Source organism: Temnothorax longispinosus, chromosome 7, assembly GCF_030848805.1.
Source record: "Temnothorax longispinosus isolate EJ_2023e chromosome 7, Tlon_JGU_v1, whole genome shotgun sequence".
NCBI classification, from domain to species: domain Eukaryota; kingdom Metazoa; phylum Arthropoda; class Insecta; order Hymenoptera; family Formicidae; genus Temnothorax; species Temnothorax longispinosus.
This window is the reverse complement of record NC_092364.1, coordinates 5,970,226-5,996,931: the sequence shown is the minus strand read 5'-3', so window position 1 is coordinate 5,996,931 and position 26,706 is coordinate 5,970,226. Positions and strand designations below refer to the sequence as shown.

Genomic DNA, 26,706 nt, shown 5'->3' with positions numbered 1-26,706 from the left:
AGCTTAAAATTCATTTTCGTGAACGCGGCTGAATGACGAAGAAAGGAGGTAGGCGCGTTCGTATTAAACGAATCAGATTCCAGATCAAGCAAGCAGTCATTTCTAATCAAGATCCTCTCCCCTTCCTCCAACAATTGCAACAACTAGAAAACGCACCCTCCTTTAAACCTATTCCTGTCGATTTCGACGTTGATTATCCTAATTATAACCAAATAAATAAAGCTGATCCTCGATACCATACGTATAAACTCAGATATCTTTTCGGTCCCGAGTAATAAATATAATAATAATATCCTCCACACGACTTGTCCAAATCCCTGGTAAATTGCTTAAATGCATTGACCAAAAAACGGACGAACTATAACAGTCAGAACGTGACATAAATTTGGTGACAGCGGTGGGATACTAAAAGTTGTGTGGAAAAGTAATAAAAAGGAAAAATCATGACGACGCGCACGCCATATAAAGAGCAAGCAGAGGGAGGAAATACAGGCACTAATGAGGAAATCAACGAATTGCGGAAGTCCATGGCCCATAACAAACAATTGGTTCAACAATTACAGCAGACAGTAGCAAATCAATCGACCACACCTAATCGACCACAAAATCCAGGAATGGTAATTAATGAAGGAACAATAGGTAACTATTTACATTTTTCAATTAGAGATGCCTTAGAGGCCGTGCCGAGTTACGATGGAGGAAATATTCCGTTCGTATATTTTGTCGAGGGTTGCGAGGAAGCACTCAGCATGGTTATACCGTCACAGGAAATAAACCTGGTTCGCGCAGTACGTAATAAATTAAAAGGAGATGCGCATAGATCTATTCTCGGGAAAACATTTAACAGCATGCAAGAATTGGTAGAATTTTTAAGGACAAAATACGGTCCTAGAGAAACAGTTTATGAAGCCCAAGGACGGTTAGCTTACTTATGCCAAAAGAAAGACGAAAAAGTAGTTACATATGCGAATCGCGTCCGAGAATTAGGAAAGCGTATACTCGATGCTCAGAAAAGAGAAACAGGATTACTAAGCCCCGAATTCCAAAATTCAATCGAGAAGCATTTAAAAATGAGTTTCTTACGCGGATTAAATAAAGAAATTGTAATATCAAAAGAAGGTACGTTCGAGGAAATCGAGAGCCGCGCGATAGAAGCCGAAAAAGAGTTAGAAACAATAAACATGATAAGACGTATTATGCTCGTGGAAAGCGCGCCCGCCGAAAAGAAGGCCCCGACGTGCCGTGTAGAAGCCGAGACCGTCGTTTGTCAGTACTGTCATAAAAAAGGGCACACAGCAGATAAATGCTGGCAGGTCAATAAACCCCGAGGAAATAACGAAAATCGAAATGGATCCGGTTATTCGCGAAATAATGTTAACAGCAACAATAACTATAATAATAATAACCGTAGACAGCTATCGTTCTCAGGTGCTCAGAATCCGAATAATCAAAATTTTAATAACCAGAATCCGAATAATCAAAATTTTAACAACCAGAATCCGAATAATCAAAATTTTAACAATCAAAATTTCAACAACCAAAATTTTAATCAAAATTCTAACAACCGAAATTTTAACAACCAAAATTTGAACAGTCAAAATTTTAATAATCAAGGTTTCAACAATCAAAATGCAACGGTAACGTGTAGATATTGCAAGAAACCCGGTCATACATTAGAAGAGTGCCGTAGACGCGCATATAATAACGGTCTCCGCCAGAACTCACAACCTCAGGGAAACGAGCGAATTCCCGCGAGGACAGGGGCAGCCCCGGGAAACACTCAGACTCGCCCCACTCGAATAATAGCAGGGGAACCAGAGTCGGTTACCGAGCAGTAAACATAACTCAAATAGAAGACGTTCCGTCAGTAAAATTAACAGGCCCAAATTTTACAGAAAATTTAAAATTTTTAGTAGACAGTGGATCAGGGCCGAATATTATTAAAAAGAATTCCGTTACTCCCGATACCATAGTGGATAAAAATGAAATCTTAAGACTTAGTGGAATTACGACGCACCATGTGACCACCTTAGGGCTGGCACAGGTAGATATCTTAGGATGTCCAGTCAATTTTCATATAGTCGAAAACGATTTTCCAATTCCGCAAAATGGGATTTTGGGTTCGGATTTCTTTAAACAATTTCGAGCAAAAGTTAATTATGAGCAAAATCAATTAGAATGGAATAACGTTAGTATACCTTTTGAAGAAAAAGAAGAAATCTTCACTATTCCTGCGAGAGCAATTTCGTACATGCGTGTTAATATCGCAAATCCAGAGTTGAAAGAAGGATATGTACCGCGGTTAAGCGTAACGAAAGGCGTTTACTTAGGAAACGCCTTAGTTAAAGTACAAGATGCGAAAGCATATCTGCAAGTAATAAATACTAACGATGAAGAAGAAAGGGTGTTTATCCCTACAATTAAAATATATGAGTTTGAGACGGATGAAAATCGTAATTCAGATTTGAATCCTAATCCAAATCCTAATTCTAACTCGAATTCCAATTCCAATTCAAATTCTAACTCAAACTCGAATTCGAATTCTAACTCCAATTCTAACTCTAATTCAAATCCTAAATCAAATTCGAATTCAAATTCTAATTCCAATTCTAATTCAAATTCCAATTCTAATTCTAATTCTAATTCAATTCCTAAATCCAAAAAGTCTAGAAAATCAAGTTCGAGATCATGTTTGTATATGAAACAAAATGATAGGAAAAATAAAATAATGCAATTGCTAAGATTAACGCATTTAAATGTTGAAGAACGATTGCATGTCGTGAAACTAATAGAAAGAAATGCGGATATTTTTCATTTACCGGGAGAAAAACTCGATCATACGAATGTTTTAAAACACCGAATTCCGACGGTGAACGAAATACCAATTCACACACGACAATATAGATTTCCAGTAATCCATAAGGAGGAGATAAATAGGCAAGTTAATGAATTGCTAGATCAAAATATAATTAAACCATCGAAATCCCCATACAATACGCCTGTGTGGATAGTTCCTAAAAAACCAGACTCGAAAGGAAATAAACAATGGAGAATGGTATTAGATTTTCGCGATCTAAATGATAAAACAGTAGGTGATGCGTACCCGCTTCCGAATATAACGGAAATATTAGATCAGTTAGGCGGTGCAAAATACTTTTCGATCTTTGACCTGGCTTCGGGTTTCCACCAGATACAAATGCACCCCGACGATAGTCATAAAACGGCCTTTTCAACACCATACGGACATTACGAGTGGGATCGCATGCCTTTCGGTCTAAAGAATGCACCTGCGACTTTCCAAAGACTAATGGATAGAATATTAATCGGAATACAGGGAAATGAAATTTTTGTATATCTAGACGATATAGTATTGTATGCAAGCTCTCTTACAGAACACGCAATTAAATTTGAAAAAATAGCTACGCGATTGCGTGCAGCAAATCTAAAATTACAACCAGAGAAATGCGAATTTTTAAGGAAAGAAGTTAATTATTTAGGACACATAATAGGAGAAAATGGAGTTCGACCAGATCCTAAAAAGATAGAGGCAGTTCAAAATTTTCCGATACCTAAAAACGCGAAAAATGTAAAACAATTTCTCGGATTAGCTGGATATTATCGTAGATTTATACAAGGATTCTCAAAAATAGCTAAACCACTAACTAATTTGTTGAAAAAGGATATTGATTTTAACTGGGGAAATAAAGAACAAGAAAGTTTTAATGTGTTGAGAGACGCGCTTTGTCAGGAACCGATATTACAATACCCCGATTTTACTAAGCCTTTTCTTTTAACGACTGACGCGTCTGGGACTGCAATTGGCGCGATTTTAAGTCAAGGACAGGTAGGGAAAGATCAACCGATAAGTTATGCCTCTCGAGTATTAAACGATGCCGAGAAAAATTATTCAACGATAGAAAAGGAATTATTAGCGATAGTGTACGCTGTACAACATTTTAGACCATATCTTTACGGTAAAAAATTTAAATTAATAACCGATCATAAACCATTAACTTGGCTTCATAAATTGAAAGACCCTACATCACGCTTAGCGAGATGGAGAATTAAATTAGCCGAATACGATTACGAAATAATTTACAAACCAGGAAAAATTAATGCTAATGCTGATGCTTTGTCAAGAAATCCTACGACAAGTATATATCCAATACATCCCTCGTACGACGAAATCGAAGAATGTCCGGAGGACGATGAAGCGAGACAGAGAAACGCTAAACCGAAACCTATACCTGCTTCACCAAGAAGAGGAACAATGAGAGAAGAACCAGAGCCAATGGTTGCGGGGATGCGAACGCGCCATATGGAAACTTCAGAAGGAGAAAGCGTACCATTTACTAAGAAAGAACTGGAGGAATTACCATTTTACGAGCATGTAGTTCACGCAGAAATACATAACGAACCAATGAATCGAATGAATGATAATAATAATGCTAACACTTTACCAGAATTATCTGAAACTGAAGATGACAATGAAAATACATTATCTGAAGAAGAAGATGAAAATGAAATAGAGCCATTATTATTAGAAAGCAGCGACAGTCACATTGATGAAGATTTATCCACCTCACCAATAAGTATACCACCTAATCTTTTACAAATAATAAATAATTTAGCAGAAGACTATGAAGACGATGAAATTAATCAAAACGAAACTCTGCATGAAGAAAATTGTGAGGATTCAATCCCAATAGCCGAAGACAACGAAAACAATGACCAGATTACTGACGATGACGACTCCGGAGAAGAAAACGAAGACGAAGAAGGAGACAATAGCGACAAAGACGTTGACGCAACTTACAATGAAATAGACACGGATGACCCGACACCCGAAACTGAAAGACAAATAATAACACGTGGACAGAAACATAGTATAATAAATAGTCGCGATCAAATTTTTATGCGAAAAGAAAATTATTTATATTTCTTAACCACAGACGGTAAACCTTGTGACGAAGGATCAAAACAACTTCAAAAACAAAATTTGATACCAAAAATTAAAGAAAGTAAAGTAGGAAACATCGAAATTGTTAAAAGGGGAAATAGAATTCATTTAATCTTAATATGTAAAGAGAATATTAAAGAAAAAATGACTAGAGAATCACTACAGAAATTTGCAATTAAGTTACGGGAAATAATAAAAGAGAAATCGATTGAAATAATAAATATAGCAAAAACTAAAGAATTTGGCGGTATTCAATGGGAAGAAGTCTTAAGTCACATTCGGGAATCAATTATTGGAACTTCAACTAAATTAATAATTTGTCATGGATTAGTAACAATTCCGGAAATTGAAAAACGTAAAAATATTATAGAAGAAGCTCATTCATCAAAAATCGGTGGACATAAAGGAGTAACTAAAACTTACAATCGAGTCAGACAAAATTTTTATTGGAATAATATTAAAACTGATATCCGAAATTATATTAATCAATGCCTACAATGTCAGACTAAGAAATTGGTTAGAGTAAAAACAAAACAGCCTATGCTAATCACCGACACACCTTTTTCTTCCTTTGAAAAAATATCAATGGATATAGTAGGACCATTACCTGAAACCACAAAAGGAAACTCCTATATTTTGACAATTCAAGACCACCTTACAAAATTTTCCCTTGCCATCCCTTTGAGATCAATAACCGCTATTCAAGTTGCTGATGCACTACTAAAATATTTTATTTGCACATTTGGAGCACCTAAAGTAATATTAACCGATCAAGGAACGAATTTTATGAGTAATTTAATGAAAAGATTTGCTAAACAATTTAAAATTAAACAATATAGAACCACAGCTTTTTATCCACAAGCTAATGGAGCTTTAGAACGATCGCATCTAGTATTAGTCGAATATTTGAAACAATATGTAAATAAATTTACAGAATGGGACGAATTATTAGAATTTGCAGCTTTTTCATATAATACAAGTACTCACGAATCAACTGGATATACTCCATACGAGTTGGTATTTGGAAAATTAGCCAGACAACCATCCAGTGAAATAACAGACGAAACAAAAGGAAAAACATACGATGATTATTTATATCAATTAATGACAAATATTCACGAATTACAAGAATTAGCTCGGGAATGTCTAATCGCATCAAAAATAAAGTCTAAATATTATTATGATAGAAAAATAAATCCTCAAGCATTTCAAGTAAACGATCAAGTTTTTCTTTTAAGTGAGCCAAAGAAAGGAAAATTAAGCGATCAATATTCAGGGCCACATATTATAACAGACATTTTACCTAACGGTAATGTCAAAGTTTTTGTCAAAGGAAAACCAAGAATTGTTCATGCTAACAAAATTCGTAAAACGAAACATTAAGAGATTGAACATGTACCGCGAAACATTTTCAATCTCAGATTTACTAATAATATCTTTTATATTGTATTTAAAACAGATGCGGGCAATAATCTGCCTAACTGTCATCGGAATTCTCTCCGTACGAGAAACCTTCGGAATACTCGGATATGATTGTGGAACAACGAACTCTAATATAACGACCGTATCACTATTAGATATAGGAGAATGCAATATACCACTAATGGAACCGCATGTAGAAGGAATAAGTATTCAGTTATTGCAATTGTCAAAATACGATTCAACCAATGTAATTCAATGTAAAGTTTCTATTTCACGAACGATTCACTATTGCGGAATGCATTCTCATGTAGCAACTGTAAGTAATGCGCATGCAGAATATATAGTCGACACAACGTTAGATCAATGTAAAAATATGCACAGAACGGGCATACTAAGCCTAAGCGTAAATAAGGTAATCCACGGATTAAAAGTAAATCAGACGACATCGCGACCCATCACTTTCGCGGGGTCTGCATCGACAGATGGAAAATGTTCAGGAGTAGAATATTCAGATCCTTATGGAACGTGGCAAGATGTGGTTGTACAAGGAATAGTTTTGCATTTTAGTAACAAATAGCGGGAATCGTGGCGCGCGGCTACCGCGACGAGTCAGTTAATTGGCATTAGTCAATCGAAGAGCACGGTCATAGCGGAAGCACGATCGCACAATTTAGATATTATATATTATACGAAACATTGTCGCGACCCGAGTCGTCTCAAAGGCGTCATCGCGATCCGAGCATAAGCTCGAGACGTCATCGTGATCCTGAGTCGACATCAAGGCGTTGTCGCGACGTGTGCGTGTGTCCTACGCGTTATTACATGCAACCATCGGCTCGACCTGGGGCACATCCTCAAGACGTTGTCGTGACCGAATATATTATATACGAATAATTATATATTATATACGAATATATTATATACGAATAATAATACGAAACGCGAGCGCATTACTGTGCACCTTGCCAAAAACGGACATTGTAAAAATAATAACAGTTAGCTTAAGTACTCATCAAGCAGTAATTAATATTGAAACGAATCAAATCCATTTAAGAACGGGAACTGTTTGTCAATATGTAGACGGTAATTGTATAGATATTGAAGGAAGATATACTTATTGGGAAACTATACCTAATGATTATTGCAAATTCAGTCATTACGACGTATTGTATGAAGGAAAGGCAAAGAAAATGGTTAGCGAAACGAATGATAAACTACAAATACTATATTCCTTGTCGACACAAGATGTCACATTCGCACTTACGCGAATCGGCGAAGAGGTTCTTTGCGGATACACCCTAATTAAAACAGAACACCCAAAACTTGTAATTTTAGAAACAAATAAAGGAGATTCTTTTGCACGTAAAAGACCGTTAGCTATTGAAAACATAGATATTTTTGCCTACGTAAATTCAAAATTCGTTTATGTAGAACGACACATTCGCACACAAATGAATCGCTTATACACAGACGTATTAAAACAACGCTGCAATTTGGAACGACAGGTGATGAAAAACGCGCTTAGCCTTGCGATGCATGCTCCCGACGACTTCGCGTACCAAATCATGAAAGGCCCAGGATACATGGCCGTGATTTCTGGAGAAGTAGTGCACATAACGAAATGCACCCCAGTGGAAGTAAAAATACGCCAAACCAGAGAATGTTACCAACAATTGCCTGTATCGAAGGGAAACGAAACATATTTCTTGACGCCCCGAACGCACATACTCTTTAGAACAGGAATGCAAATCTCGTGCAGCAGAATACTTCCTACAATGTACCAGCTAAACGACGGATGGTACCGCATTACACCGAACGTAGAATACAGCAAAGCGCCCATGATAATGGAACCGATGACCAAGCCTACCTGGCATTACAGCGACCCAGGATCCCTGGCTGCGAGCGGCATTTACACCAATCAGAACCTCGAAAAACTGAGGGATCACATAATGTTTCCCGCCGAAAAGGTCGGAATACTGAACACCGTAGCACGAGGCGTAAAGGGGGAACCGATTATAACACAAGGAATATCACTCTCTTACCTCTTGGATGAGGACTCCTTGCAGAAAATCACAGAGAACGCCTGGAGGAAAATCTGGGGAGCGTTCTTAATTTTTGGCAATGCAACCGCAGGATTAATCGGAATGTACTTCTTCGCAAGGACGGCAAAGCTGATAATTGACACAATCATACACGGTTACGCACTACACACTATATACGGATGGTCAATACATCTAGTCGGAGCACTGTGGGACTCGGTGACCAATTTACTACTACATCTGGCGCGAGGGACATCGAAAGATGACAAAAAACAGGGAAGAGAGGCAGGAGCACCCCCGCTCCCAGTCGAACAAGAAAAAACTGCAGCGGACACCGAGCACGCACATGTCGCACATGTACACGAACACGAACACACACACGCACATACTCAACTTTTACGATCTCCTTCATATCATATTGCTATGCAAGGCAATGTGGAAAATGCAACGAAATCTAGTGTCCGCAACGGAGCTCACAATACGTATCCACAGCTATAAAATTTTTTTTTCTTTTCCTCTCACGTTTTGTTCCTTCCGAGAAAAACTAAAGTAATAACATAAGTTAGGAATAAATGTAAAATCCGAAAACTCGAGCGTTGGCCAGTACGATCTTGACTCTCGAAGAGCGCACAAGCCAATAGTTATATCAATCGCTGTTTGTTATAAATTCAGGTAAACAATTATATTATACACTAGAATAAGTTTAATTATAAAATTGTTAGTATCATGTGTTTGTTATAAATTCAGAACAAAATGCCCGACCAGTCGAAATTGCCGGATCTCGGAAAAATATGTGGCGAAAACCAGCCGCAAATATTAGCCGTGCCGCCTCGAGCGCAATACGAGGAGGCGTCGCAACGTAGAGAACTGGCAAACGAGTTGATAGGGAATCTCTTTAGGGGACGGGCCAGGCTCCGAAGGGCTCTTCGACGACCGGGCCGTCTCAACCAAGCGGACCAAGGTGTGTTCCAGGACGCAGACGCAATATCGCGGTACCGCGCACTCGCGGGCCTAAATCAAGCCCTGTTTGAGGAGCTCGAAGGACCTCCTCAAGAATTTCCTGACGGAGGTCGAGGGCGACCCCTCGCCAATCCCCCAGCTACCAGTGGGGCGAGCCAGAATCATGGCTGAAATCATCATGCAAATGAGGATGGCTGGTCGAGGACATGGTGCTCCCATTCAGCGCGAGTAAAAAAATAAAAAAAAAAAAAAAATAAAAAAAATGATAAAGTGGACTTAATTAGTAATAATTTTTTTTTATTTTTCTTTTCCTATAAATTTTTTTTTTTTAGTCCACACATATATGTAATTTTTTCTTATTATTACTTCTTCTGTATCATTGTTCGGTCAAATATATTATACTTATACACGAATCCACCACGCTTCTTCTGAATTATAAGCGCACAATTACCCTTTCTTTAAAGAAATGTGTATAACATAAAATAAGCCTCGAACCGATACCTAATAAACGGCGACGCGTTATACAACATAAACGAACAACATTAGTTGCCTTATATACGTTTTCTTATATATTATTATTGCATTGTCATACACAAATTCAAACTTCTACTACCGTCTATCGTAAAATAAGACAATAGAAATAAGCGCGAAATATTAATGCGAGCGAAATTAATCCAAAAGCGTAGCATAAGTACATTATACTATTTTATATTCATACGTGGCAACATAACGTACCACGTATGACTTAAGGGGGAAGGTGTTACGTACGGAAATTTTATATTTCCGACGACGAACGATAAAAGTTTTGAACGCTTAGACGACGCACGCTAGGCCCGGAATTCCGAGGAAACGGCCGGGTTAGTGTAAATGTTTAGATTATCTTATCGGAGTCCGTTGAAGGGCTGGGGGCCAGATGGGCCCAAAACTACGCTTCTAGAATGTTCTAGAAGCTTCTAAAATACCTCCCCCCTTAAGACGCGTAGGAAAAAGGCGGGAATCTCGCGCGGGAGATTCCGGTTTTTTTCGGGTATAAATAGGGCGGAAAAACGCCGCGGAAAGCAGATAAGTTTTAACTTCGGTCTTGACTAGACGTAATTCTCAGACTCTCTCCTAACCTTATTCGATTTCCTACGTTCCGCTATACGCTAAGTTCGAGCATTCGCGCTCAATTCTGGGACTTAGTCCCTACACTCTCATACCTTATAAGACCGCGCTTCACGCACAAGTTGTATTGAGATTTATAGAATAAAGGTAAGATAAGTTTAAAAGGGAACAAGTGTAAAAATCTGGAATCTCATTTCGTATTTTTAATCAATAAATCGATCACTTCTAAGATTCGACTCGCAGTTGTCGCTGACAAAGCGTGGCGATCTGTGCTGGGGCGCTGACGAAGAGTGTGGCGATCCAGTACTTTCGCTGCCGAAAGCGTGGCGATTACGGGGTGATTCTTGGGGGTCGTAATAATCACTGTCACTTCTGGGATTCCGACTCGCAGTTTCCGCTGACAAAGCGTGGCGATCTGTGCTGGGGCGCTGACGAAGAGTGTGGCGATCCAGTACTTTCGCTGCCGAAAGCGTGGCGATAACGGAGTTGGTTCTCAGAAAAAGATAACAATTTCAACAAATTCCCGAAAGTGAATTTGACCTTACGCTGACGATCTGAGCGCTGACGAAGAGTGTGGCGAGCAGAAGGTGTGGCGGATTGGTTTTGAGCGCTGCCGAAGAGTGTGGCGAGCTTAAAATTCATTTTCGTGAACGCGGCTGAATGACGAAGAAAGGAGGTAGGCGCGTTCGTATTAAACGAATCAGATTCCAGATCAAGCAAGCAGTCATTTCTAATCAAGATCCTCTCCCCTTCCTCCAACAATTGCAACAACTAGAAAACGCACCCTCCTTTAAACCTATTCCTGTCGATTTCGACGTTGATTATCCTAATTATAACCAAATAAGTAAAGCTGATCCTCGTTACCATACGTATAAACTCAGATATCTTTTCGGTCCCGAATAATAAATATAATAATAATATCCTCCACACGACTTGTCCAAATCCCTGGTAAATTGCTTAAATGCATTGACCAAAAAACGGACGAACTATAACAGTCAGAACGTGACAACATTTTGATTGGCGCGGATATCTATAACGATATTATTCAAGGGGGCGTCCGAAAGGGTGAAGCTGGATAGCCTATCGCGCAAGAAACGATATTTGGATGGGTCATTTCCGGGCCGCTAGTGTCGGATTCTAATTCGCCGGCGGGACGATCCTCCGTTAATATTACCGTACTTCATTGCACAAGTTTAAGGCCTCTCGCCGAGGAAATTCAACGTTTTTGGGAGGTAGAGGAGATCTCTCACACCCGCAAACTCACACCGCAAGATGAGCAGTGTGAGTCTCACTTTTGCGATACTCATTCGCGTCAATCTGACGGCAGATATATCGTGCGTCTGCCGTTCAAACGGAGTCCTCCGCCGGAAATCGGGCGCTCGCGATTGACTGCCGAACGCCTTTTCAATTCATTGTCACGGCGGTTCCGCTCTAATTCGGAATTAGAAAAGGATTATAATGAGTTTATGCGCGAATATGAAACGCTCGGTCACATGCGTCGGGCGCCATCAGCGGATCGAACGCACGATCCATGCGTATATATTCCGCATCATCCGGTCATTCGTGAAACCAGCCTCACGACTCGTTTGCGCGTTGTTTTCAACGCGTCAAGCTTGACGTCGAACGGTACGTCATTAAACGATCACTTACTTGCCGGTCCAAAATTACAGACGGATTTACCCGCAATTATTCTACAGTGGCGTCAGTTCAAGTTCGTGTACACAGCCGATATTGCAAAAATGTACCGCCAGATTTTGATAGATCCTCAGGATCTCGATTATCAGAGAATTTTGTGGAAGGGTGACCCATCCGAGGGCCCCGTCGATTATCAATTACTTACCGTCACATACGGAATGAACTGCGCTCCGTATCTCGCGCTTCGCACGATACAATGTTTGGCCGACGACGAAGGACATCGGTTTCCGCGTGCGGTGACAATTCTTCGCAAGCAGACTTACGTCGATGACGTGCTATTCGGTGGAGATGATATCGCGCTCGTGCGCGAGTCTCGCGATCAACTCGTCGCCTTATTGCGCTGCGGAAAATTCGAGCTTCGAAAATGGGCGAGCAACTCGCCGATTTTGCTCGCTGATATCGATCCGTCAGATCACGGCTAAGCAATCACCAAACAAATCGCGATCGACGATCAACTAAAGGTGCTCGGCATCGCTTGGAATCCGTCGCGCGACGTATTTCAATTTAAAGTGTCACTCGAAAGTTCGACTCCTAATAAGAGCAAACGCACCATTCTCTCTGCGATTGCAAGGCTTTACGATCCGTTGGGGTGGGTAACTCCCGTCACCGTTTCTGCAAAAATTATCATGCAACAGTTATGGGGAGTTCAAATTGAGTGGAACGATCGAATTCCTGACTCGCTTCTCTATAAATGGAGCATGATCTATGCGAAACTCTCGCATCTCAATGATCTTCAGATCAGTCGTTGGACCGGAGTCACGGCTGACGCATCACATGCGGAATTACACGGCTTCGCCGACGCCTCCACACTCGCGTACGCCGCCGCGGTTTATCTCAAAGTGACATCCGCTACCGGTCAAGTCACGATTTCCCTGCTAGTGGGAAAATCAAAGATAGCGCCGATTTCTCCCCTCACCGTTCCTCGTCTCGAATTATCAGCTGCTCTGCTTCTTGCGCGTCTCATCAACGTCGTTCGAAATTCTCTCTCTATCAAATCCATTCCAGTTACGTGCTGGACAGATTCTACAATTGTTCTCGCGTGGTTGCGCTCTCATCCATCTCGATGGAAAGTTTTCGTTGCAAACAGAGTGCACGAAATTCAGTCTAACTTACCGGATGCTGATTGGCGTCACGTGCCTACTCAAGACAATCCCGCGGATTGCGCGTCGCGTGGATTGTCCGGCGATGAGCTGCTTGCTCACTCCCTTTGGTGGCACGGGCCATCCTGGCTAGAAAAAACAAAAGAGGAGTGGCCCGAAGAACCTCCGCTTAAGTCTACCGACTCCCAAATCGAGGAAAAAATCATCGTTTCTCACATCGCAAAGCCTCACGCTCAGTGGGATCTACAATCACGATATTCATCGTGGCCCAAATTAATTCGGATTACTGCATATATATTAAAATTCATCCATGCCCTACGCCGTCACAAAGGCGATAATCAATCCATGCAGTCACCGGGTCACGCCCTCTCATCAGTCGAGTGTAATCTCGCCAAGACATTTTGGATTAAACAATCCAAGCTGAGCTCTATTCGGACGAAATCAGCAAGCTAATTAAAAATCAAAATGTCGCTGCTAAGAGTTCAATCGTTACCCTCAGCCCATTCCTCGATCAAAGCGGAGTGGTGCGGGTAGGAGGTCGTTTACGTCACGCCCCTTGTCCTTTTCGCGTGCGACACCCGATATTGCTCTCCTCGCACCCACTGGTGCGTCTTATCGTCTTGCAAGCGCATCTACGCGCTTTGCACGGAGGGACCCAGCTCACTCTGACCACCCTCCGCCAAGACTACTGGATTATTCGCGCTCGAAGCCTGGTAAAATCCGTCATTCATAACTGCATAATTTGCGTTCGGGAGCGCGCCGCCGTGCCTATGCAATTGATGGGCGATCTCCCAAAAATGCGCGTCTCGCCCCCGCCACGTAGCTTCTCGCATTGTGGCGTTGATTACGCCGGGCCGGTTAAGGTGCGTGCGTCCGCCGGTCGAGGCATTGCATCACGAAAGGCCTACATTGCCTTATTATTTGTCTAGCTACGCGAGCGATTCATTTAGAGTTAGTCAGCGACTATTCATCTCAAGCCTTTCTTAACGCGTATGTAAGATTTGCTCTCGTCGAGGCCTTCCACACGCGATGTACTCAGACAACGGCACAACTTTCGTCGGTGCCAAGAAGGAGCTCACGATCGCTTATCGATCCGCTCTTCGCGATCCTCAGTTCTTAAATAAAACCACATGCGACAATATTCAGTGGCACTTTATACCGCCATCTGCGCCCCATTTCGGAGGGATGTGGGAAGCAGGCGTACGTAGTGTGAAGCACCATTTGCGTCGCATTCTCGGAAATCACACTCTTTCGTTTGAAGAGTTCACAACTCTCTATGCACCATCGAGGCATGTTTAAATTCGCGTCCCATTGCGCCCTTATCAGATTCGTTCGATGATTATGATTGTCTAACTCCGGGACATTTTTTAATCGGCTCGGTTCTTACCGTCGCTCCTGAGCCGTCGCTTCATCACCTCAACGAAAATAGATTATCAAGATGGCAAGTTGTGCGCCACGTAGCCGAGCGCTTTTGGAAAAAGTGGTCTCAGGACTACGTAAACACCTTGCAACAAAGGAGCAAATGGCGCAACCCTCGACCTTCGCTAAAAATCGGGCAACTTGTACTTTTGCGTAGTGCTGCTCTGCCTCCCTGCAAATGGGAACTCGGGCGTATTACGCGCCTCCACGCCGGTTCGGATGGTCTCACACGCGTCGTTACGGTGAAAACCGCCACGTCAGAGTTCAAGCGTCCGATCGTTCAGCTATGCGTGCTGCCCGAAGATAATGCATCCAACGACTCGTGATATTCCCTTGCGTGTCTCATTCTCTTTGCGTTAGATATAAGTTAGTTATAAGCTGCGTCTCAGTTCGCCAAAGCGGGCGGCTGAGTATCATTGTACAAATGTAAAAATATGCATCACGTTTATTTGGAAAAGCCTTCTAGCTTTCATTGGTAACCTATCGTTAGGATAGCTCGTATGTGTTAGCAAAACTGCGAATTTAGTAACTTTGCCGTTATTTCATTTTTTTTGTTGTTTGCGTTCGTAATGTTGAAACTACGTTTCAAAGCGGGCGGTATGTTCGAGAACGAGTTCGATCGTCTATTTGTTTTCGTTTCGTCGCGCAAACGAAGCTTCGAGAAGCGTGCTTCTCGCGTGATCATCGCATGGCCCTATTCTTCGGTTGCCGTGATGGGCGGTCCTTTACTTGTTTTTCGTACAACCAGCGACGATCAGGCGAGCGCGTTACCGTTCGGAGCAACGCGACGCGTAGTCAGTCGGCGTATCGAAATCATCGGGCAAGCTCGTCGTCTCCGCGAATCCCGAAAACTTTGGTGATCGCGCGGTGTTTCTCCGGCGTGTATTATAAGCGAATTATAACACGATCCTACCTCTCCGTCAGTGTTGCATTGAGACACACGAGACTCAGTTATCGCTATTGCTCCTGCAGAAAAACGAATAAAGTTATTCGGAGTACCCGACGGCTTGCCCGCGAGTCAAGTGTGACTCCACGCCGCGAATGACGTCACGCGCTAAGGTGACCGCTCGTTCGACTCGAGACTGTCTAAACTCTCATGCGAAAGATACTTATTTGTGAGAATAATAAATAGTGCTGTTTGACAAGTTTGTCCAATCCTGACTTTATTTTGTGAGTGCCTACTCCGATCCTCTAGCGATTCTCATAATCGCGTCACGCGCACTCCGGGCTCAGCGCTGGGCCGTTCCGGCGAATCGTCTGGCGAGTGCAATTGACATCTCGAGACAATTGCGACTCGCGCGCTTTCTCACACAGACGATTTAATTCGATTAAATTTGAAAATTGTTCTGCGCAACGACGTTTATAGTTTTAAGTGCCCTATTGTACCTCCCGGTAAACATCGAATTGTTAATTTGATTATCAAAGAAAAGCACGAAAGCTTAAACCACGCCGGAATAAAGATTTTGATGAATGCATTGCGTGAAGAGTATTGGATCATAGGCGGTCGTAAAATAATTCGATCGGTGATTACGAAGTGTGTTAGTGTGTAAATTGTCGCAGACATGATGCGAAGCCTCTCCAGACAATTAGTGCCCCATTGCCCTTAGATCGGGTAAAAAACGCGGCCGTATTCGAAGTAATAGGTGTAGATTTCACCGGGCCCATTTATCTTAAAGGCGGTCATAAATCATGGATCTGTTTGTTTACGTGTGCGGTTTTCCATGCAGTACATTTTGAGCTTGTGACATCGTTGTCCACTGCAGCGTTTCTTATGGCTATTCGACGTTTTATTGCGCGCCGTAAAAGGCCGAGTGTGATATACATATAGTGATAATGGCACGAATTTTGTCGGATTAAATAATATGTTTAAGCAACTGGATTTTGAAAAATTGTCTCGAACGTTAGCCACCGAACAAATTTAATGGACATTCAATCTCCTACTGCAGCGTGGTGGGGCGGATTTTGGGAGCAATTGAATGGAGTTTTGAAGCGATTACTGCGACGAACGCTTAAAAGATCTTGCCTTGATTACGAAGAGATGTTAACGGTTTTGTTAGATTGCGAGGCTGTGATTAATTCCAGACCAATTATTTTCTTTTCCGAAACCAAACAGGATATTTTGCCTATAACTCCGTCTATGTTTTTGCAAGAGATAAAAGAAATCGGAGTATTAGATTTAGACAAAATAGATAAATGCGATTTATCCAAGAGGTACTTGTATCGTCAGAAAATCAAGGAGGATTTACGCCAAAGATTTCGAACCGAATATTTAGGTGCATTGATTCACCGAAAGTCTAATACGAAAAATGTACATGATATCAAAGTCGGCGACATAGTTTAAATCGAAAATGAAAATGTAAAACGTTTGGATTGGCCTCTAGCGCGTGTCAAGGAATTAATCACAGGTAAAGATAATAATGTTAGAGTCTCTCGATTGACTACTGCTAAAGGTGAGTTAATTCGGCCGATTCAAAGACTTTATCCCTTGGAGCTTAGATATGAGAAGAGTGAGTCCAAGGTGGACGAAATTATTGCGGATAAATGTAAAGATACCAGGAGATTCAAGGAATCTGAGAGTTGTGCTCCGGATATTAGTGGAGCATATGATATGCGCAGTCGCGATGATGAATCGTAACGATGATGAACCGTAACGAGAAGTGGCAGGAAAATTAAACTTCCAGAACGGCTGTCTTATACTTAAGTTTTTTTGTTATTCTCATAATTTAAATATGACTGTTTTGTATTGCTTTGCGATTTTCATTTATGTATTCTTTTCCTGTATTGTGACATTTTTTTATATTATGCCGTGTCATGTATGCATTGAGATGACAGGTGCGTGGCCATCTCAATGGTGGGAGGATGTTGGATTACGGTTAAGCGTTGAGCGAGCGTCCTTTGTTCGACGCGACGTTTTTTTGGTCTTATGTTTTTCCGGGCGGCGTGATCGCCGGTTGCGACAGGATTCGCGGCAGTAGCACAACGCGCGCCGTCAAAGTAAGAGCTAAAAAATAAATGTGGCATTTCCTTATATGTATTTCACGAATTAATTATACCCGTGCCTATTAATGTAACAATCGTCATCTCGCAGAATTCTTGCTCTGCCCCTCTATCGTTAGGTCGAGCTGGCCGGTTCCTCACACGACCGACTAAATCGACTATCGCAGTTTTGCTTTCGGTCTATATTTTGCAAATTTTGGAAATTAGTGGGCGCGAGTATCACGAGTCTGGCGCCCAATCATTCGTTTAGCGGCTGTCGAATGTCGAATAATGCGAGGGATCAGCTCGAGAGACCCGTTATCCTTAAAAATATCCCCGTTCTCCCTTTTGATCTGTCTTGCGCCTCGCGCGAAAAAGAAAAAAAAAGACGTGACACTCCAAAAAACTTCACCCATTTTGGGCTGAATGTAGGACTGATCTTTAATTTGGAACCAAAAAGTATTTTTTTTAATTTAGTGTCTATAATACATTCCTTCTACCACTGGCGTATGCCTTTGTTAAGCTGGGTATACACTTAGCGAACGAACACCGAACGAACAGCGAACGCAAACGTTCGTTGTCATTATTCAACAGATATAATAAAAAATATCAAATTGCTACACGCAGAAAACACCGAATCTGGTCGAATTCTGATGCAACCGAAAAAAAGAACAAACAACCTAGGAACACAAATGCGAATGCCCAAACGTTCGCGTTCGCTGTTCATTCGTTAAGTGTATATCCAGCATCACAGAAGACAGGATCCAACTGGGAAAATGCTTGTTATGTGTATTATTTTAATTATTTTAAGGCTGTACCAGCCGTTTGTCGATCTTTCACGCAAGATTGAATAATCTCACGATACACTTGACAGAAAATTACTTATAACATCAAGAAATTGTTTCAGTATTCTGTGACTATACATAATGTTTTATAATATTGATATTTATATAGACAAAAATAAGATACTAATGTTCCGTGTAGATTTCAATGAGTCATCACGTGGAATTTTATGATCAAGCAGAACGTTTTAACCCTAGTTAGCCACACTTATTTTCGAGTTCTTAATTCGCCACACTCCGGTCCGTGAGACCGCCCGACTTTATCGCATTGTCATTTTCATTATAATTAATATTTTGAAGCCTTTAATGTAAGAATTGGAAATACAGAGTCTAAATAAGATGTTTATGATAATATCTGATCTAGAAAATAATTTAAGTTTAAACTAAACCTGTTAAAAAAAAATGTGAAAATTAGAAAACCGAAAAAACGTGTAGCGGTCTACAAGACCGGAATGTAGCGAGTTAGGGTTAAATGTATTTCATTTCACCCTTGTACGTTCTTTTGATGAAGGTCTCGCAATTCGTGTACGTATTAACATGTGTCAATATAATGACATGTAATGAATTCTGTGCTTAAATGCGCAATAATGTAGCCAATGGAATTCGCTATTAATTTCCTTCATTTTTACACCTTATTATGTGTAAAAATAAATAATAATTTTTTCACAATATCTTGCTATTAATGCAATTATGCTTCTTACCGTACATTGATCTTCCGTTTCGTCCGCAATTGGAAATTTGCTTCGTTCTCTTTATAAGACCTTACATTTTCTTCTCTATTTTCCCTAACAACAAGAGGTAAGTATTCTCCAATTGTCTTCATTTACACATTCGTCGTGCAATCTTCATCATCTGTGCGGGTAATAAGGAACATATAGAAACAGATGACAATGGATGGATTTAAATCTGAAACAAAAAGAAATGTAGATATATGTTAACGAGAATACAAAACCTGTTATTAACTTAACTACAATATTTTAAGTTTCAATTAATATATACAATATTCAATTAATAAATATAGAAACTTTTGTACTTGACATGCTATAAATTATATAAAAAACTATGTCCAGATTTGAGCCATATGGCGTCCACTTATAATATGCACATCAGAGTGTGTTAGGTTTTAATAAGCGTGTTCCCAAAAAAATAATTTTAGCTTCCCAGCTTGCATGCGCCAGGAGTTATATACAGCACCCAACAGTGCGAGCTCTATTTTTATTAGTGCAATAATATGTTTGAATTGAATCCATTCTTTCGCCTTTTTTTAAATTAATATCTATTCATTACTCGTATAATATTTATATTAAGCATATTAATTTCCATTAGTAAGTCTCTATTCTATTATTATGTCCTGTGAACTCTATAATTTCTTTTTTCGCGGAAACCTAACAGAATTATCTTTCAGATGAGAAACAAAGATAAACCGTGGACCAACGATTATCCATCGTACTATGATACCGGCATGTCTGGTTTTTCGGATGTTTATTTCATATAAATGTGAAAAATCATGAAAAGTCATGAGAAACTTTCCAGATAGCAAAATTCAAACAGACAAATTAAACAGGACAAAGTTCATCTATTTGTCAGATCCGCGACATAATAAGTTTGCGGCACTGCCGTACGCCAAAGAAAATCCTTGATAATAAATCGGTCCAGATGGGCAACAGAAATATTATCTGGATAATATTGTCCCATTAATAAAACGGAGTCCATGACGCGTGAGTAAAGTCGAAATTTCTGTAATATTTGCTAATAAACACAGAGGAACGGAAATTTCAATTTGTTCCGAATCGTGTAGACACCTCTGTTATCTTGGAAACGTGGGATTCAGACTCGAGCTGAAAATCCACGTTTATTAACAGCTAATAAAAATAAACGCGATAAGTCACTGGAAGGAATGATAGCTAGCTCTTTCAATTAAAAACAGGATGGTAAAGACTCAACATCAAACTCGCTATGGGTAACCGTAAAATCTGCGTCAAAAACGACGACAATTTTATGTTTAACTTGCCTTAATAGATAAGCGGAAAATCAAAATCATACGATAGGTGATGATATTTCCACGTCGAGCTCACTAATGAATAATCACAAAACTATAATCTACAATCATATGTGTAGAAAAAATCCTATTACCAATCCAAATCTTTAGACCCGAGAACCTGACACATCCCACGATGGAATCCACCCCTATAAGTTCCTTATATAAGTTTCCTTATTTAAACAACGCACGACATCGCAAGACTGTCATCACTGCCGCCATTATTATACTTTATTTGATTATTATTCCTCTTACAAACCCGCTGAATTAATTTGACTAAATCACAATTGTTACAGTATGGTCCACTTCAAATTCAACGTTGTTGCGTTAATTTTAGTTTAAGAGTATGTAACGTATGTTAACTTTTCCAAAATTTGGACTTAATTATTATTTGACACCGAAGATGGTCTCATAAGGGTCCGAAACGTTTGTCAATTTGTTACCTTAATATAGAATTTTTCAACACTTCCTTGTTACGGCTTAGTGCTCCTTTTTCTTTGATTGATTTTTTATCTTGTGAGCCTTTTGATATATATTATACTTTAGTTTGTATACTTTTAGAAAAGTACAATAAAATAAAATGCAAAAAGTGTACCATCTTGCCCCAGTCTCCTCTATGTCTACGGAATATGATTTCACGTATTTCAAAAGATATTTGAAGTGCATAGAAGTAAAATAAAATTCAAAACAGTATTACCTCTTTGAATTGTCCTTTTGATCAATCTTCAGAATATTTCTTTCGTCTAGAAGTCCCTTGGAATAACTGAAAGAGACCTAAAAAACACAAAAAAGAATACTTTAATTCAATAGAAATCATGAAAACTTTCTTCAGTAGAAAATTGTCAGTAAAACTGTGTAACGTCACTGGTACAATTTTAAAAGCGATATTATTTGTTTTTGACGCACTGTTTCTGCGTATATTTTGCGAAATCTAAGAACAGAGAGAGAGAGAGAGAGAAAGAGAGAGAGAGAGAGAGAGAGAGAGAAAGAGAGAGAGAGAGAGAGAGAGAGAGAGAGAGAGAGAAGGGAGAGAAAAGGGAGAAAAAAAAGATACTTTTTGTGCCAAAGTTTTAATCTGGCTACACAGATTATTCGCACATATTATACTTCGATCTTGATATGACAATACGTCGGCTAATAATCTACAAATAATTTATCATTTCTTGTAAAGAATTGCAAGTTAAAAGAAATCTTTAATTTAACATATCAAGATATACAATATACTTCAAAAAAAGATTTTTATTCTGATGTAATAGAGTGATTTAATTCTGATGAAAATTTGTATCCGATTTCAAAAATTAATATATCAATATTAAGCTTTCTAGTTTTTTATTTTATCTTTTATCACCTCTTACGTGTATGCATCACGCATGTATATAGAATGCTATACAAAAGAAACTGTAATAATAAACATGGACCAATTTACTTAATAGCTATCTCGACGACAGATTATGAATCTCTGCGATTACTTTTACTAAAGTAGAAGTGTCTGCGAACTGATAATAAATGAAAACCACACGATTAAATAATGACTTGTTTCGTAAAATGAGACAAACAGTGCACGCGTGATCTAGTTCATCGTGGGCTTCAAATAATCCTATTATTATTCCACTATTTATCATCATACTATTGCTTCCTCATAGAGGAAGCTTTGTTTTCGTTAAAAAAGAAATTTTTTTTGTTTTTCTGAATGTGTTTAGAATGTTCTAAAACGTCAAACAATTGCAATTTAAAAAAATGTCTGTATGTATGTACGTGTGTATGTGTGTGTGTGTATGTGCCAAATTTACCGAAATTTCTATAACTCCAGAACTAATCAACCAAATTTTAACGAATTATATATGAAATAGGGGTAGAAAAAACTGAAGAATATAATAAAATTAGAAATAGATCGATATCTCCAAATTTGGGGAAGTTAAAGCATAAACAAACATTTCTGCAAAAATTCAAAATTTTATTAAAAAAGAACCCCTTGATTATTAGCAATTTTTATTAATTCTATTATATTTTTCAGTTTTTTCTACCCTTATTTCATATATAATTCGTTAAGATTTAGTTGATTAGACCCAGCTTTATACGCGATCAAAGGTCCATAATTTTGATCGCATATAAAGCTAAGTCTAATTAACCGAATTTAAAAAAATTATATATGAAATAGGGGTAGAAAAGACTGAAAAATAAAAAAAAATTAGAAATAGATCGATATCTCCAAATTTGCGGAAGTTAAAGCTTCCTCTATGAGGAAGCCATGTGCAAATTTCTAATTTGTTTATCGGTACTATTATACGTCCAGAATACGTCACAGACATTAATATTGATTACATCTATTTTGCATTATACAATAGTAACAAATTATTTCTGTGTATAGATATCTAAATCACGATATAGATATTTGGACATTAAACTAAAAATCTCTTAATCTAATAACTGAAACGCAGAAGTTTGATTTTTATTGTGCTAATAATAAGGTAGAAAAAAAAATTTTGTTAACATTGAGCAACAATTATTCGCTACGTAACGCATTTCAGCACCATCTAACTAGAGATTCATCGCAAAATCAAATTCCACTATGTAAAAAATGCTTAGTTAAAACATAGGCCGGTATTCATAGTCAGTTCTTATATTTAAGACCGTCTTAAGTACAATATCTTAAGATGTCATTAACGGTTAATGATTAACCAATCCCAAAGCCGTATTAGCATCTTAAGATATTACTTATTAAGACGGTCTTGAAATAAGATCTGATTATGAATACCATAGACTGTCACAACAAAAAATAATAAAATTTTCCTGCTTGAAATGAATTTTATAAAGAGCAAATAACGTATTGAAATTACCTGTTTGTGACAGATATCTTTGCTCTGGAACTTCATCACTCCAAGTGCGAGTGAACTCATGCTGCTCCATCACAGTGCGTTACTTTTTCAGGAGGTATTCGATGATGTATCGCATTGTTACATCATCTGGCAACATTCTTTCTGTCGCCGACAGTGATAAACTTGCCACTGAAACAAACGCAAACACGTCTAGGAGCTATATTACAAATAAAACAGATGATCACAGCTGTTGCGCGCAAAACAATTATTTATAGGTGTCGAGTCCTTCTCGAAAGCGCGATAATCGGACGTTGAAGCCTGACCGAAAGTAGAATATAAACATGACTAGGCACACATATTGACTCGGAAACGGACGTTTGATTTTTTTGTTTGCATAAATGGTCATCTAGAGTGATTTTTAATATTTAATATTATTATAATATTTTCAATATTTAAATAGAATGCTTATTAGCATCAAAATTAAATCGATTATCAACATAAATTAAGGAAAGAAATCTTACTGTTTCAACAGAAACTGTGTTTTAAGCAACAAAGCGACAATCTGACAAATAATCGGCGCATAAAAAATTTTTTATTTTACAAAATGGTGCGATGCCTTGACCGCGGTCTATATCTATAGACACTCCCGCGGTGTACCGGTTGTTGCACCGACATGCAGGTCAGCATGACGGGTTGCCCATTCGTGCAAGTGCGCTGGTCATTCACAGCTACATTGGCTTCGGCACATTATAATCACTCACATATAATGCGCCAAAGCCTATACAACTATGAACAACCATGTGCGCCTGCACGAATGGGCAACTGACTCGTATGTCGCTGCAATACCCACACGGTTTGATCTAGGACAAAATACAAAAAATTTCTATTAGCTACATGCCAAAAACTAGAAAAATATGTAGAATTTTTACGATACCTTAAAAACTTTTTTTGCAATTAACATATTTTTACACAAAAAATTTTAGGGAAAAAATGACTTTTTTCAAATGTTTACCATTTTTGCAAAACTCAATATTTTTAAAAAATCCTACGTATTTCTCTAGTTTTTAGCATGTAGTTAATAAAAATCTTTTGTATTTTGTCTCAGGTCAAACCGTGTGACAGATTTCATCGCAAGAGCGTCTATCTAAAGCAGAGGCTCTGCACCGATGTGGCCAAGCCATTTCTGCACCGCCATTTTATAAAATAAAAACAAAAAAATTTTTTTTACATTTTAAGATTCATATAATAAAGCTCTTATAAATTATTTCCCTGAAATAAATTGCCAAAGTTAAGTATCATTTTTAGATCTCAGAGGTGGTGTTTCCTTTTAAATTTGTTCACTTTTGTAATTTTCACTTCGTTTCAAGATACATAATCGACCCCAGTAAAAATGTAAAAATATAAAATTGGATTCAATATCAAAGAAACTTTTATTACTGTTTAACGAAAAAGTCTAATATAAATAAAAATTAAAAATATACATATTTCTTATGGATCTCATCATAGCAGCGTTTGGCATGCAATTTGATTCGAATTAGAAGGGCCACAAAATAAGCTAAAAACGTATGTTTTTGGGGTCACTCTTTGTACACCTTAATAAAAGTAATATTTCTCGTTTCAGATATGAAACTCCGTTATAATTACGATACCATCACCATTCAATTTTCCAGTTGTTTTCTCTCAACGGTTGAAAATATATCACGATTATATTCAAATAAAAAAAGTTTCTTTTTTTTAAGATCTATTCAACGATACGATATATGGAATACGTACTATGCAACAAAGAGTTAAGACAAAAGAGCGATGGCCATGGAATCCAGTAAGAAGTAATAATTAACTCACCTGCCGAACACTGCCGAAGCAACTATATAGCCCTGAAAATGGCGCTGAAGCGTAAAGCCTATATTCTGCTGCCAGCGGCGAGTGAAACAGTCGTGCGTATTGACGTTGTACGTGCCGCCATGAACCCCTGACAAGTAGGACTAGTAGGAGAGTCGCGGCGCCGGCGGTGTGCGCAGAAAGGTCTGGGCGCAAGCCTGCCTGAAGCCCCGCTATCCATCTTTCCCGGGAATAATGGGAATTTCAGTTGCCATGGCGTTTCCCCATATGCCTGAGAACAATCATTGAGGGATGGAGGGGATTAGTGAATATAGAGATGCATCCCGATGGAGAGAGAAACAGCGGAACGGAATAGTAATGGAAAAGAGATATGGTGGGAGGCTAGCCAATCAGAGTAATTCTGTTTCAATTCCGTTTCGCTGTTTCTTTCTCCATCGACGAGACACACTCTAAATTTCACATACACCTGTTACCACGGGATAAAGGAATTCATGCAAGGTTTTCCACCCTCCCTCTTCTTTAACAAAAAAAAGCGTATGAATTCTCAATCAATAAAAAAAATTATTTGTAACATGAACTTTGTTTTTTCGACACAGGGATGTAAAAATCACCCTTAAAAATCGATCATGTATCTAAAAAAAAAAAAAGATAAATATTACAAAAGTGAACAGATTTACCAGATTTTGACATGAAATATTTCTATAAATACTATTCATAGATACTCTAATGAATTTCCTCATTTTTGTAATTTTCATCTCTTTTTAAGATACATATATATGATCAACTCCCAGGTAAAGCTATTACGAAGGTATCTACGAGCTCGATTGAAACACTAACGTGATTTCGATATGTGTGCTTAAATTATTACAAGGCATTTTCAGCTTACCATTGCTCTGTGCGAAGTATATATCCCCAACTCTTCTGTACTTTGTCTGGTTCTTGGTCGTCAATTGAGCCGTGGAGGATTAGGTGCCACAAATTAAGAAGAAGAAGAAACCTGTTCTGTAACTCTCTACGTAATGTCTCTCATCGATCGTTACACAGAGACGATTATTATCAACGAATACTTGAATTTCATTCCGTCTCACAAGAGATGAGTGTCTTCGATTTTCGTTCGTTACGTTCAGAATCCTTCCCACAAATACAGTATATTGTTTAAATAAACGATAAATATATGACGAGCGTCACGTAGCAAAGCTGGCAGTGCTGGCACAATGGCGAACTACGTGGCGACTGACGAGATTCAACGTAGCGGAAATGACTCATCAGTTGCCATTTTGTAACATTCGAGGCTAACGGATAAGAGCCAATCAAATGGAGCAGAGCTATCGAACGTATTTAACATAGGAAATCGTTGAGCTTTTGTATAATGTGTGAGACTAATTTGAATTTAAAAATAAAAACCAATTGCGTTCAACCGATGTTTAATGGTTGCACTTTGTTGCTAAAAATGTGGCTATTGAATTTTATCTCTTAAATCTTGGGAACGCGAACGG

General features: G+C 38.9%; 1 protein-coding gene and 1 long non-coding RNA gene across 3 annotated transcripts; one reads left to right on the top strand and one right to left on the bottom strand.

The window, feature by feature from the left end:
* Positions 1–2,085: 2,085 nt before the first annotated feature.
* On the bottom strand, positions 2,086–26,470 carry LOC139815982 (uncharacterized). 2 transcript variants are annotated; one of them, XR_011732881.1, is made up of 7 exons: positions 26,097–26,470; positions 25,214–25,481; positions 23,393–23,560; positions 21,253–21,329; positions 19,219–19,423; positions 2,199–2,368; positions 2,086–2,130 (listed from the first exon to the last, which is right to left on the bottom strand). It is a non-coding gene; the product is annotated as an uncharacterized lncRNA (long non-coding RNA). The 2 variants fall into 2 exon arrangements; XR_011732880.1 differs by having other exon boundaries at positions 2,086–2,368; positions 26,097–26,469.
* LOC139816227 (uncharacterized) lies at positions 7,372–8,919 on the top strand. Its single transcript, XM_071783626.1, has one exon. It carries the CDS (start codon positions 7,573–7,575, stop codon positions 8,917–8,919), a length of 1,347 nt encoding a protein of 448 aa, XP_071639727.1. The 5' UTR covers positions 7,372–7,572.
* Positions 26,471–26,706: the final 236 nt, after the last annotated feature.

Coding starts and splice junctions, on each gene's coding strand:
- LOC139816227 (XM_071783626.1), top strand. CDS start 7,573: ATGGTTAGCGAAACGAATGATAAACTACAAATACTATATTCCTTGTCG.